Genomic DNA, 14,171 nt, shown 5'->3' with positions numbered 1-14,171 from the left:
ATAGAAACAATAATGACTTATTGTCTTGGCACTGAAGTTGGTGACCTTGAGCCCAGGTTTGAGCCAGTTTTGTTAATAACTTGCTGTGTAGCTTTGGGCAAATCACTTCATCTCTCTGAACCCATACTGCCTCACTCCTAAAACAAGGGAGATGATCAAGGAAGGACTAAAGTCCCCTTCCAACTCTCTACAGTTTGCAAAGATCTGATATCTTCCCAAAGGCAATTCATTACTAGCCACAGGTGGGCCCGGATTTACCGCAGATCGATAAGTTCTAAACATTTAATTTGATTCTTGGGGCGCCTGCATGGCTCCGTCGGTTAAGCATCCAACTGCTGATGTCAGTTCAGGTCTTGATCTCACGGTTTGAGATCGAGCTCTGCATTGTGCTCTGCACCGTCAGTGCAGATTGGAATTCTTTCTCTTTCCTCTCTCTCTGCCCCTCCCCCACTCATGCTCGCTCTCTTTCTCTCAAAATAAATAAATAAATTTAAAAAAAAATAAAGAGGCGCCTGGGTGGGTCAGTCAGTTAAGCTTCCAACTTTGGCTCAAGTCATGATCTCACGGTTCGTGGGTTCGAGCCTTGCGTTGGACTCTGTGCCGGGAGCCTGGAGCCTGCTTCGGAGTCTGTGTCTCCCCCTCTCTCTCTGCCCCTTCCCTGCTTGCCCTCCATCTCTCTCTCTCAAAAAGGAAAAATAAACACTAAAAGAAATTAAAAATAAATAAATAAATAAAAAACTTAAGTTGATTCTTCTCAAGGACTCTCTAAGCAGAATAAAGCTGGGTAAGTGGCAAATGGAGGCCCGGTCTGACAGGAGCACAGTGTTCCCGTGATAAGAAACAACGCCAAGGCCAGAAGAGGCACAATGACGGCCACTGTCCCACATTCTTTGAAGCACCGAGATCCCACAAGTCAAGATGGGGGGATGGGGTCTTTCTTCTGAAGGGGATAGACTAAACAGATGGTGGGAGGAAGAGAAGTCACCATGGATACAGAAAAAGCAGAAGCTTAGACATCCCCCACCCCACTCCACCAAATGGTCCTGGAATGTAGGCCCCCCGAGTTCTGCCTCCTTACAGGATCTTAACCTCTTCTCTCTGAGCCTCTGCCTCCCATCTACGCCTCCTGCATCAGTGATAGGAGCTTAATACCCTCCAGATACTTCTATCAGACTTCCGGGTCTAGGAAGAGGATGCCTTCTTAGGTTTCCTGAGAGACCAAACTTCAGGCTCCCAAGGGATGCCTGAACTGTCTGAACTGTCACCTTGACCCTCCCCTATCCTGAGTCACTTCTGGAAGGAACGGTCACGATGATGCCCCCGGGGCTGAGCCCTGGAGAGCTGGAAGCTGCAGGACCCACTGGCAGATCTGGTGGCGTTCCCATGGGCGCCAACAAGATGATATTCTCCCGAAATCCTGAAGAATCTGGGGACCCTATTGCTCCTGATGAGACCACTCTCGAGTACCCTGAGCGGGGTCCTGGGGCCCTGCGTGTCACCAAAGACGTTAAGTAAGGTACAGAGAAAGGCCCTCGGGTGCCCTGAGAGGCTGGCGGCTTCGGGGTCCTGCTGCTCGTCCTGAAGTCGCGCCCCAGGTCCCCGAAGACGGGCCAGGAGGCCCCTGCCCGCTGGGGTCGCAGTCCGTCAGCCCAGGCCCCGAAAAGAGCCCGCGCCTCCTCCCTCGCGGCCGGGTCCGCGCTCACCGCCTTCTCCAGGTGGCTGCGCGCCTGCTCGCTGTTCTTGGTGTGGTGGTAGAGCACGGAACCGAGCTGCAAGTGCGTGCGGGCCTCGATGCGCTGAGGCGGCTTGAAGGGGAACACGGCCTGCAGGCAGTGCACACACAGGCGGATCTTGGGCGGGCTGGAAGTGCGGAAGTGCTCGGCGAAGCCCAGAAGCGCCAGGTACCACGACTCGGCCGCCTCCGCCTGCGCTGCCTGGGCCGCCGCCGCCTGAGCCGCCGCCGCTGCTTGAGCCGCCATTTCGGCCTCCACAACAACAAGCCGCCGCCACAGGGAGGCGGAAGCAGGAGCGCGGGGCGGGGCGGGGCTCTTCTCACGTCTCTCGCGAGAGCTGCCGCATAAAGCATTCTGGAACATGTAGTTTGTCTTTGGAGTGGCTGAGGCTCCGGGAAGGTGTGAGAAAAGGCGATGCCCTTTGGTCCGCGGGACTGAGACCAGAAATTGCCAATAGGCTGAGGTTTGCTTTCCTTGGGGAAAGGCTCCAGGTATCCACGGAGTGGCCGGGCTTGGTTGGCCGACACAGACTACATCTCCCGTCAGGCCATGCGCACTATAACTAGTCTTCTCAAGTGGAACCGGAGCATTGTGGGATTGGATGAGTCTCAAGATGGACAACCGGGATGTTGCAGGTAACAGCTCCCGCCTCCCCTCAAGCGTCCGCCTGGGTCCTCGGGGCTACGTGTCGCCGTTTCGTCGTCCCGTTGGGTTTACCCCGATCTATTAGCCCCTCGCCTCAGCCCCCAGGGCGTCCCGAAGCGGCGGCTTCTGCATCTTCCCGGTCTCTCGAGACCCCAGACCCAGTTGCTGCCCCCACCGCCTGGTTTGCTGAGGGCGCGGGTATTCCGTAAAGGCCGCCACTGGGGCAGTCCTGCGCTCTCTTTCCGAAATAATCGCCTTCAGAGCTGCTCAGAGCTCTGCTCCCCGAAACAGCGGCAACCTTGGGCTGTCCTGCGCCCCTTTCTTCGAGGAGCCGCCGTCTGGCCTGTGTCCGCTTTCTGGAAAAGCTGCTTTTCCGAACTACTCTAGGACTCCTTGTACACACTTACCTGGGTCTTTCGAGCCCCCACTTGAACACAAGGCTTGCCTTTCCCTCTCTCCCAGACTAGCCGCGCCCCCCCGCCCCCCAACCTCCGACTGGGGTGCATTCACCCATTCAGCAAATACTGTGTGCCAGGCACAGTGCTAGGCGCTGGGGTTGCAATGGTAACCAAAAAGGGCCCTGCCTTCCTGAAGATTACTTTCTACTGGGGCGTCAGACAGTGCACCAAGAGGAAATATTTACAGAGGTTATAATGACGTGAGAAAATGGAGGTGGAGGCTGCTGATACTAGGTAGTCAAGGAGGGTCTTTTTAAGCAGAAAGCATTTGAGATGAGAGGGTGCCAGTTATGGGAGTGCCTGGAGGGAAGCTTGTCGTTTTGAAGAATATCAAGAATGAAGTGGGGGGCACCTGGGTGGCTCGGTTGAGCGTCCGACTTCAGCTCAGGTCATGATCTCATGGTTCATGAGTTCAAGCCCCACATCGGGCTCTGCGCTGACAGTGCAGAGCCTGCTTGGGATTCCCTCCCTCCCTTTCTCCCTCTCTCCCTCTCCCCCCCCCCCACTTTCTCTCTCTCTCTTTCTCTCAAAATAAAGTTAAAAAAAGAATAAAGTGGAAGTGAGGAGGGGAGTCATTTCTGAAAGTCAACTTTCAGAATTTGGATTTTATTCTGAGTCCCATGGGACGCTTTTGAAGTGTCTTGTTCATTTCTACACTTAACACGGTCATCTGAAGACACCATTATCTTTTACTTGGAGCCCGTACACCTCCTTATTGGTCTCTTGCTGCCACCATGTACTCTCTCCAAGTAGTAGCTGTGATGACCTTAAAAATACTGTTTGTCAGCATAATACTCCCTTGTCACTTCCCAAAGCCCTTTAAGTAAAACCTGGACTCCTACATTGGCCTCCCACCCCCATTCCTGTAACAGTCCACTCTGGCCACACTGGGCCCTTGCTGGTCCTTGATTATACCAGGCTTCTTTTTGCCTTAGGCTTTTGCAACTTCTCCTTATTCTGCCGAGGTAGTTCCCCATGTGGCTTTTCAGGAGGCTGGCTCTTTATCTTTCTGGTTTTAGCTTAAGAGGTCTTTGCTAACAGTTATTTTCTGGCTGCTCTAGCTGTATAGGTTGCTCTTCTATTATTCTTCCCTCCTTTTTTTTTTGTTTCTATCAGCGAGCACTTAGGATTTTGTGGGTACTTTTTCATCGTAAGTCTGTTGTCTTTTTACCCCAAGGTGAGATCCGCATGGGCAGAGACCCCTTCCCTAGTTGAGCAGAGCACCTGGTCCATAACTCAGTAAACATTCATGGAGTAAATAAAGAAATGGACGCTTAAATGTCTGTTGATGCAGGCAGCAGCAACTGGGCCGTTCCTGTAGCAGCTGCTGAACGTTTGTGGAGCAATGATGATTTTTTTTTTTTATGTTTATTCATTTTTGAAAGACAGAGACAGAGCACAAGCAGGGGTGGGGCGGGGGGGGGCGTGGGGACACAGAATCCGAAGCAGGCTCCAGGCTCCAAGCTGTCAGCACAGAGCCCCATGCGGGGCTCGAACTCACGAACCGTGAGATCATGACCTGAACCGAAGTCGGATGCTCAACCAACTGAACCACCCAGGTGCCCCCTGCAATGATGATTTCTGATATGCTTCTGTCTCCCCAGGGAAAGCTAACCGGTGGTTTGGGGTTGCACCTCCCAAGTCTGGAAAAATGAACATGAACATACTTCACCAGGAAGAGCTCATTGCTCAGAAGAAACGTGAAATTGAAGCCAAAATGGAGCAGAAAGCCAAGCAGAATCAGGTGGTCATCAGCCCTCAGCCCCCACATCCTGGCGAGTAAGTGCCCCTTGTGGCTGGATTGGGGTCTTAGAGGGTCACTGGCAGAAGTTTTTGTGTTCAAGATCAGTCAGGTTATACCTGCACCTGGCCACAGCCTGATGATGCAAGGAGTGACACAGATGCTCTTTCAGGAGGCTCAGGTGGCAAGAGAGAAATGAGGGGTATGTGGGAGCTCAGAGATGGCCTGCCTGTATTCACCAGTTATTTAGTGCTGAGCAGCTGTGGCCTTGGGGCCAGAGATGTAGCACAGAGCAAAGACCCAAACTCCATCTCTATCCTTATGGGACTCATGGTCTACTAATAAAGGGAGTGCCAGTTCTACCCCCAGAGCTGCCAGTGGGTAACATGAGGTAGTGTGTTCCCTGGTGCAGCGGCCACCGTAGGGGCCCAGAAGAGGCTCTTTTGTGTTCTCAGAGCCAGCCTGTTGAGGAAGTAGGGAAAGGCCTGTCTGGCAGAAGGCAGGAAGGGAAGAGAGCCCTTGTGTGTCAGGTGGCTAAGCTGTTGCACCAAAGGAATTGTTTCAGAGCCAAGCAGGGGGTAGATCAGGCAGCGTTTCCCTCCTGCCTTTCCTGAGAAATGTTGAGGGCTCCCAAGAGTTTTGAGCAGGGGTGATGTGATCAGGATGACAGGATCTAAGAATTTCAGGCTGGAGATCGATAATCAGAGAGGCAGGCCCCTTCCTCTGGGGTGTGAAGCATGGAACATATTAAACTCTCTCCAGAGCTGGCCCAGCTCCCCTCCCACCTTTTCTAAGCATTTGTGGCATCTCCTTGAGGGCAGAACTTAGACCTTATTGTTTCTTTTTTTAAGTTGATTTATTTATTTTGAGAGAGCACCTGTGTGCACGAGCGGGGAGGGGCAGAGAGGGAGAGAGAGAATCCCATGCAGGCTCTGCGCTGCCAGCGCGGAGCCCGACATGGGGCTCCATCTCACAATCGGTGAGACCATGATCTGAGCCGAAACCAAGAGTTAGACGCTTAACCACCTGAGCCACCTATGCGCCCCTAGACCATATTCTTATGGGAACCCAGAGCCTGGGGTCTCTGAGGCACTCATGAATGTGGAGACTAGATATGGAGTGATTTGTAAGTCAGTGGGCTTGTGGGCTCTTGCCCTAGAGTTATGGAAGGACTTGTACCAGGATGGGAAAGACCTGTAGGAATGCTTTCAAGAGATCCCAGAATCAGCTGGATCCTAACACCAGAATCAGACAGCTGAAGGGGAGCATCACGTGGGTGGGTGCATAATACAGGTAGCTTTGGAAATAAAGTTCATTTCTTTGTTGTAAAAGCATAGAACAACAAGTTTTAGAATTTCTCACTGAAGGGGTGCCTGGGTGGCTCAGTCGATTTAGCATCCAACTCTTGATTTCGGCTCAGATCGTGATCTCACGTTTTTTGAGTTTGAGCCCCGTGTCAGGCTCCACACTGACAGTGCAGAGCCTGCTTGGGATTCTCCCTCTCTCTCTGCCCCTCCCCTGCTTGCTGTCTATATTGCACTCTCTCTCAAAATAAATAAATAAACGTTTAAAAAACAATAGAATTTCTCACTGGAGAAATAAGAAATATTCAAGTTGCTTCAAGACATCCACTTTGCTGTAGTCCCCTCTCATGTCTTTGTTTTGTTTCACAAAGTTGTGATCAATTTTATTTGCCACTTCCCCCTCAACTTTTTAAAAGAAAAGCTTTTCCTTGCATTACAACTCTTTAGAACCATCGTAGTTTTTAAGGTTTATTCTTGAGATGTAATTAGTATGCCATAAAATTGATCTTTGAAATTGTACAATTTAGTGATTCTTTAGTATATTCACAGCATCATGCAGTCATCACTACTCTCTAGTTCTGGAACATTTGTATCACCCCAAAAGGAAACGCAGTGCCCATTTGCAGTTACTCCTTATTTCCCCAGCTTTTAATTTACTGTCCTTGTGGATTAAGCTATTGTAGACATTTCATATAACATTTGGCGTTTTGTGTTGGCTTCTTTCACTGGACATAATGCTGTCAAGGTTCATCACTTTTTAGTATGCGTCAGGACGTCATTGCTTTTTATGGCCAAATGATATTCTGTTGTGTGGATGAAACATGTTTTGTTTATCTGTTCTTTAAGAGCCAGCATTAAAAAAATTTTTTTAATGTTCATTTTTGAAAGACAGAAAGAGACAGCACGAGCAGGGGTGGGGCAGAGAGAGGGGGGTACACAGAATCTGAAGCAGGCTTCAGGATCTGAGCTGTCAGCACAGAGCCCGATGCGGGGCTTGAGCCCACGAACCACAAGATCATGACCGGAGTCGAAGTTGGATGCTTAACCAACTGAGCCACCCAGGCACCCCTAAGAGCCAGCATTTTTAACGGCATAATATCCCTTACCATCTGTTAATAAGTGGGATTCATTTGCTGTCTTGCTGCTGCCCTGAGGTGTTTTCTTGTCTTTCATTGTCCCCACTTTCTTTCCCTCCCTCTTGAGGGAGGTAACAGTATGAGCACAAGGGCTGCCAAAGGCCCTGCTTGTTTAATGCTAAAGCTAGTTATCTGCAGATCCTCCTTTGTGTTTAAAAAAAAAAAAAAAAAAAAAAAATTATACAGGGTAGATATTCTGGGAAATAAAGGAGAGGAAAACAAGGCAAAACCAAAATCAGTCATAACCCTGCAACCCACAGACAGTGCTGGTTGCATTTTGATGGATTTTTCTAATAATTTTTAACTCAAATACTTGTGTTTTTAAATTCAAATATTTTTTGATATAAATAGGGCCATACTATAGTTGTTTCATATCCTGCTTTTTTTGTTTTTCACTTAATGTGCTTTATTGCTTTGTTTCTAAAATTTTAGCTTTTCAGGGCTCCTTCATCTGCAGCCCTATGGAAGTCTTATAATTTATTTAACCAGTGCTTTTTGTGATGAGGGTGTTTCCATTTTTAGTTTGTTATAACATTTCTAGAAGAATAAAACTTAATTTTAAAGGAAAAAGGCTAGATCTATGGGCTCGATAAGCTTTTACCAATTATTGGATGGAGTAAGGTAGGGCCTTGAAAGCAGTATATACAAGGAATTTCTGAGATTTGGGCAAGATTGTATGTTACAGCAGAAAATGGAAGAATAGGATATATACTATGATTGTAGCCTTATTTCCTTCTATTTCAAAGAAAAATACCGAAGAGTTAGCAGTGGCTGTTCTGAGGGGAAAAGACTTTCGGATTTTTCCCTTTGATTTCTATTTCTGTATGTTCCTGATTGCTCCATAATAAACATCTATTGCTTTTATCAGGGAAAACGGATTTGAATTTAAATATTTTTTTGAGGGAGGGAGAGAGAGAGAGAGGGAGGGGGAGAGGGAGAGGGAGGGAGAGAGACACGGAATCTGAAGCAGGCTCCAGGCTCTGAGCTGTCAGCACAGAGCCCGACGTGGGGCTCAAACTCACGGACTGTAAGATCATGACCCGAGCTGAAGTCGGAAGCTTAACCAACTGAGCCACCGAGGCGCCCCAAGATTTGAATTAAACATTTGGGTCCCTGGGTTTGCTTTAGTGCTGACTTGTTGAAAATACATGTTTAAATATACTTTTTGCAAACAAAAAAGCGTGTAAAAATAATAAGAGTATAATAGTCCCCTTTAGTTCTTCCACCAAGAGATTGCTTTGGGTGTTGTGCTGTGTACCTGTGATACCCACAGAAGCGCTGGCTGGCCCAGGCCCAGAACTGCAGTCACACATGGACGCAGACACACAGGCCCTGCCTTAGAAATCTCTGTTGTCTGGCAGGAGAGACAGACATAGGAGCCAATAAGCAGCCCAGCTAATTAGTTGACAAGTACGACAGGTGCTGTGCAGGAGGATCAGGTGCTTTTGAGCTGTTTTGTTGGAGATACCTTTTGAACCTGTAGGGTCAATATTGCAGGTAGAGATAACATCAATATAGGTAGTATTGCCTTGACCAGAATAAGAGTGTTCCATCTTACAATGAAGGCTGCTCTCAGTAGTTCCCAGACATTTTTGGGAGCAGGTTTTGGGTCCCATTAGGTGAGAATGCTGGGGGGAACGGGCGAGGCAGGCCCCTGCCCTTCCTCTTGTGGCTCACTTTCTTTGTCCTCTGTCTTGGGTCTAGAATTGCGAATGCACACAACTCTTCTGTTTCCAACAAGTTTGCTAATGATGGCAGCTTCCTGCAGCAGTTTCTGAAGTTGCAGAAGGCACAAACTAGCACAGGTGAGTGCGGTCTCCCCCATCCTGTGTCTCCCCTGTTGGGGCTCACTCTGCCAGCTCTTTCCCCTTGGAGGTCTCTGGGCGTCTCAGAAACAGCAGGTCCCACCTCAGACTTCTTCCTCTCATCCCGCATTCATTGAGGACTTTGATTCTTCTCGTTCTTATAGTAAATGCCCAGAGGGAGAGCATAGACCCAGCCTTCAAAGTGCTTGCCCCATAGGAGCAGAGACAAATAAGCCAGGTTTCAGTCGGTGGGGGTGGGGGACCCTGACTAAACATGGCCCAGGTGTTGGGGAATGTCATTGAAAAGATGTGCCTGTGAGCTGGATCCTGGCACTCCAGAGGCTTCTCAGTCTCTCCCCTATACTTGAAATGTGGGGCTTCCTTGTCTTCCCCGCTCCCAGAGGCTACTCTAAGCACATAGCCTTGAGATAAGATATGGTATTGAGAACACCTGCATGGTATATGTGACTGAACCCATTTAAGGCCTTTTTTTTTTTTTTTTTAATACAAACTTTCAAGATTTGGTGGGTGGGTGTGGGGATCCATTCATTTTGCTGCCACCTAAGACAAGCCTTATGTAAGTTTCTGTTGCTTATTACAGTTGTTACCCACCAACCTGGAGTGGCCTGCCTCTTTCTTTGGTCTTTCCTTGCCCTCTGAGTTCAAGGACCAATTTCAGATTATACCAGGGAAGCTCCCTGGAGGGTTATAAACCCAACACCAGGACTGTGGGGCCGCAGTGTGGTTTAGAGCAGCAGCTCAGATGTGAGGGATGGGACCCTTATCCATTGGGGGAGGGGGGGCATCTGGCCCACAGGAGCTCCATGAGACATGTGAGGTATGAGAATCCCTTGCCGTAGGGAGCCCACCCATGTCTGTGGTTGTGTGATTTACTGATCAGCTTACTTTTAATGTAAGAACATTTCTGACCAAACAAAACACCATCAATCTTTGTCAGGTTTTCTAGGAGACAGCTGAGAAAATTAACCTAAAGCCAAATTCACCCACAGAGAGGGAGGAAAGACTGTATCAGTCCTTCACCGCAGGCCCTCAGGCCAGGAGTTGTGTTTGAAAGCCCTGAATAGGCTGTCATCAGCTTGCCACTGACAATGAGAGGGAGTGGTTATAAGCCAGGTGTGGGGATTCAGGTCTTATCCAGAAGAGCTGGCACATCCCTGGGCTTTGAGTGCAGGTGTTAGGGAGGCTTCTGCCAGAGCTGCTGCCTGCAGAGCCCAGCCTAGGGTGACTGTGACAAGTCGTTCCTCTCTGAGCCTTAGTGTCCTCTTGTATAAAATGAAGATGGCGTCCTCAATGAGCTCCCACCCCCTACCAGTTGCCATGCTGGAAGCCAAGGACCCAGCCCCATTTAATGCATTTGTGGCATACGTTTAGGTGGGAAGTCGGGGAATTGTGCACCACAGACCTTGAGCATGAGTATCTTTCCTTCCATCCCAAGATGCCCCACCCAGCACGCCCAGTGCCCCCACTCGAGTACTCCCCCGCACCGGCAAGAGGCCTCCTCTCATCAGCAGCCCACCAGGCCAGGTGAAGAACTACGTGCATGCCAAGCAGCTACCTGTGGCCAGCCGCCCAAGCGTCTTCCAGTCTCCTGATGAGGATGAGGAGGAAGACTACGAGCAGTGGCTAGAGATCAAAGGTGAGGTGCGGGGGCTGCCACCTTCCTTCCAGTACTGCTCCTCCAGCTCCGTGGGTGCGACCCACAGCCAGCGAAGAAAGTGTGGCTGGGGGTGGGGGGCCTCCGGGCTGAGCTGAGAGCCAGAGTGGGGCCCTCCATGGTTAGGGGGAATGAAGAAAGAACGTGGGAAGAAGTGAGAGGGAAGTGTGGAGGTGCTCTAGACTGTGGACTTTGTCTTGGGAGCCATAGGAACCATCCTCCGCTCATGTAGGCTGGTCTCCAACCAGGGCAGGGACATTCTCCGAGGAGCACTTGCTTGTGTCTGTCCTTGTCCAACATGAGAGGAGGAGCTTCCATGGCTCCCTAGCCTGGGTGCACACTTTCTGAGCCCTCTTAGAACCAGAGGTGCCTCTTCCCATTGTGGATTATTGTGCTTACCAGTTTGGGCCAGAGGTACAGGCCCACTTGTTGGAGGGCATGCTCTCCTGCCCTGGGGAAGGATGATCATTTTTCTTGGAAAGCCAGTCCATGCCCTGTTGTGTAGGAGGGTGGAAGGTGGTGGCAGCAGAGCTCCTACTGTGTCTAACTCCATCCACATTCAGAATAAGGCCTCAGTGCCATCTGAGCCATGAGGATGCCTGTGCCACCTCTGCCCCAGACTGGTTGGTGCAGTCATGTCACCCTGACAGTGAGGACAGATTGAAGTAACTATATAGTTATGCTGTGATAGCCTTTAGACTTGATACCCTGGATGAGGGTGCTGGCTTCTGGCCATGCATCTGAGTAGGTCAGTGGCCAACCTCGCACCGTAGAGTATCTCTCAGGATGGAGCCAGGGAGGGTGCTTTTCCTGAGGCATCCTAGCGGCTCTGACAGTGCTCTGATGGGAAGTGCTGCTTCACAAGAGGCAGTGTCTCAAGGTCCTTGAGGCCTATTGTGGCCTGCTGTTGATGCGGCCCCAGAAAAGCACCTGTGCCTATAAATGGCAAGCAGGTCATCACCAGGCACTCAGGAAGAGGGTAAGGCTGGGGGAAAGGTGGGTACAGAATGTCCCTGTGACCTCTTAAGGATCCTCCTCAAGCCACAGGTCCCTGACCCCTATCCCTCAGTTTCTTGGCAGCTGAAGCAACAAAGGGAATAAGATTGGCTGCAGGTTCAGTGTCTAGCCCTCTTGCCAAGAGCAGGGAACATTGCTAGGCACTGGCAGTGAGAGATTTCTCCTGGGAGTTCTCATAAAAGGGACGTGAGCGTAAATGGGCTGACAGATGCCTCATGAACAGGCCAGCAATGAGATACAAAAGCAAGTTCCACGTGGATCAAAGGCGGGGAGGCTAATACAAATATTAAGAAATATTTTTATAGCTCTGTTCACTGAAAAGGCCCTGAGGTAATGATTAAGCCTGTTGCAGTGAGCGCCTCTGGCACCCAGATGGTGGTCTGGAAACACACTTTCTCCCTCGTGGAAACCAGGACTTCTTGGAGAAATGGCTGGCTCTAGGTTTGGTCAGGAAGTGTATGAGATGATCCTGGAGCACCCTATCCCAGCAGATAGCGAGAAGGCCGTCAGAGACTCCTGGGGTCAGGCCCAAAGACCTCAGGAGCCAGCTTGAAGAGGCTCTACCAGCCAAGAGGGGACAATTGAGCTTCTGCGATGACGTTAATTGCAATGGATTGAAACCCACCTGATACATTTAAATCAATGGATTGAAACTCTTGATGTGTTTAAGTTAGAGTTTGTAATGATACTTTAAAAAGGAATTTGTCATCTTTGAATGGTGACAGGAAACAAATTTGTTAAACTGAACACTGGTAAATAAAAGAATTAAGCATTTCAGAAGAAAGGGGGAGACTGGCTATGTTTTCTGATGTCTCCCTCCCAGTTTGGGGATCGGCTTGGTCTTTGGGAGGCTCACACCCTTCTCTCCCACCCAGTGTCTCTCACAAAGATTGTTTAGACTGACACCCCCCTCATCACAGTGCTATGTGCTTGGACCCAGGACACCTGACAACCTCCCGCATTTCACCCTCTTCTCCCCCACCCCTCTGTCGTTGTGGTCCATAGAGAGAGTGTGCCTGTTGACTGTGAGGTGTGTGAGTTGAACCCCAGTACTGACAGCCTCCTTAAAGTTTCACCCCCAGAGGGAGCCGAGACTCGGAAAGTGATAGAGAAATTGGCCCGCTTTGTGGCAGAAGGAGGCCCCGAGTTAGAAAAAGTAGCTATGGAGAACTACAAGGATAACCCGGCGTTTTCGTAAGTATTTCTGGGAGGGGAAGGCCACCAGTACTTAATGTTCTTGTCACACAGTAATGTGTATTCTTGTAAAACCCTACTGGTTACTAAGGCTGGTCGGGGCTGGGTGCTTGCTCGCATGGGCCAAATGCTGTTCCGAGTTTCTGAGTGCTTTCTAACTCATGTCGGAGGTTGCAGGGGCTCCAGTGTGGTGCAGAGACTTAGTCTTGGGCCCCATCAAGGTGTCTCTGCTCACCAGCTTGCTTTGCACAACATTCTTCAGAAGCTACTTGGGTCACCCCATCCCCACTGCTCATCTTCCTCTCTGTTTTGCAAAACTTCTCTCCAGGTTTTTGCATGATAAGAATAGCAGGGAATTCCTCTACTACAGAAAGAAGGTGGCTGAGATAAGAAAGGAAGCGCAGAAGTTGCAGGCAGCCTTTCAGAAAGGTAAGTGGGTGGAGGATGTGGGAGGTTCTGGGGAGGTGTGTGGACAAAGCACACCCCATGTGGAATCGGGGTTCCTGGAGGCTTGCCGTACATGGGGTGGTGCCGATGGCCCAGTTCTGTGCCCTCTCGGGTGGCCAGGGCATTGCCTTCCCCACCAGTGGTCTGAGGTGGGAAAGAGTCTGAGGGCCAAGGTCAAGGTCATTATTATGTTTTGGAGCTCAGCTCTGTGTTTTTAAAGGGGGTAGGAGGGAGGAGTGCTTGCTTGTTGGTTCTTGGTCATTTAAGTATAAATGAGCTCCTGCCTGTCTGGCACGGAGGACCTAGAGATAAATGTAGTGCCTGACACTTGGGGAGGGAGGCAGTGAGCTCCTGGTGGAATGAGTATCGGGGAGGGGGAGATGCTAGCTGGTCTCCAGCTGTCAAGAAGTAAAAGCCCAGTCAGATTATGGTAAGTGGCAGGGGCATCGATGTTTAGGCCAAACACAGGCCACAGAGGTAGGTACGGTTTTTTTTTTTGTCACCTAAGGCCCTCTGCCCTGACCTCCCCAGGAAAGGAGGGCCAGGCCCACTCCCTTGTGAGACCTGGATGGGCAACCCCTGGGAGAAAGACTGAGGTGGGGCTCCCATATCCCCTCTGGCCTGGATCCAGACCTTCACTCACATTCTGTTCTGTGATCTGTGGGGCGGGAAGGGGCAGGGTGCGGGGTGGGATGTTGTAATATTAACTCTGGTATTTGGTCCCAGTGTAGTAATCTGATTCCCATTTGCCTGTTTTTCTTTGCATTGTTCCTAAAATAAACCCCTCTTGTTGCCCATGGGGTTCTTAGCAGAAATTAGGCTGTTGGGTGTGGTGAGTTGAGCTCAGTACTGACAGCCTGCTTAAAGTTTCACCCCCAGAGGATGAAGAGGCCAAGAACCTTGCAGAAAAGTTGGCCAGGTTCATAGCAGACGGGGGTCCAGAAGTGGAAACCATCGCTCTCCAGAACAACCGCGAGAACCAGGCATTCAGGTAAGGGGGGTACTAAATAGGGAGG

General features: G+C 50.1%; 2 protein-coding genes across 4 annotated transcripts in view; one reads left to right on the top strand and one right to left on the bottom strand.

The window, feature by feature from the left end:
• Positions 1–2,006, bottom strand: part of MAU2 (MAU2 sister chromatid cohesion factor) — a 30,591-nt gene extending 28,585 nt beyond the window's left edge. For both annotated transcript variants that reach the window (XM_030305282.1, XM_030305292.1), the window contains exon 1: positions 1,704–2,006. In XM_030305282.1, the coding sequence (XP_030161142.1) occupies positions 1,704–1,979 (276 nt within the window). In that variant the 5' untranslated portion in view covers positions 1,980–2,006. The remainder of the gene's footprint in view (positions 1–1,703) is intronic.
• Positions 2,007–2,263: 257 nt separating this feature from the next.
• Positions 2,264–14,171, top strand: part of SUGP1 (SURP and G-patch domain containing 1) — a 31,482-nt gene continuing 19,574 nt past the window's right edge. The window contains exons 1-7 of one of the 2 annotated variants that reach the window (XM_030305309.1): positions 2,264–2,368; positions 4,441–4,615; positions 8,722–8,822; positions 10,279–10,479; positions 12,597–12,708; positions 13,037–13,137; positions 14,023–14,146. In XM_030305309.1, coding sequence (XP_030161169.1) covers positions 2,335–2,368; positions 4,441–4,615; positions 8,722–8,822; positions 10,279–10,479; positions 12,597–12,708; positions 13,037–13,137; positions 14,023–14,146 — 848 coding nt within the window. In that variant the 5' untranslated portion in view covers positions 2,264–2,334. Of the gene's footprint in view, positions 2,369–4,440; positions 4,616–8,721; positions 8,823–10,278; positions 10,480–12,584; positions 12,709–13,036; positions 13,138–14,022; positions 14,147–14,171 lie in introns of both variants that reach the window. The other variant, XM_030305304.1, reaches the window with a different exon arrangement.

Source organism: Lynx canadensis, chromosome A2 (genome assembly GCF_007474595.2).
Source record: "Lynx canadensis isolate LIC74 chromosome A2, mLynCan4.pri.v2, whole genome shotgun sequence".
Classification (NCBI taxonomy): domain Eukaryota; kingdom Metazoa; phylum Chordata; class Mammalia; order Carnivora; family Felidae; genus Lynx; species Lynx canadensis.
This window is presented reverse-complemented; position numbering and strand designations above follow the sequence as displayed.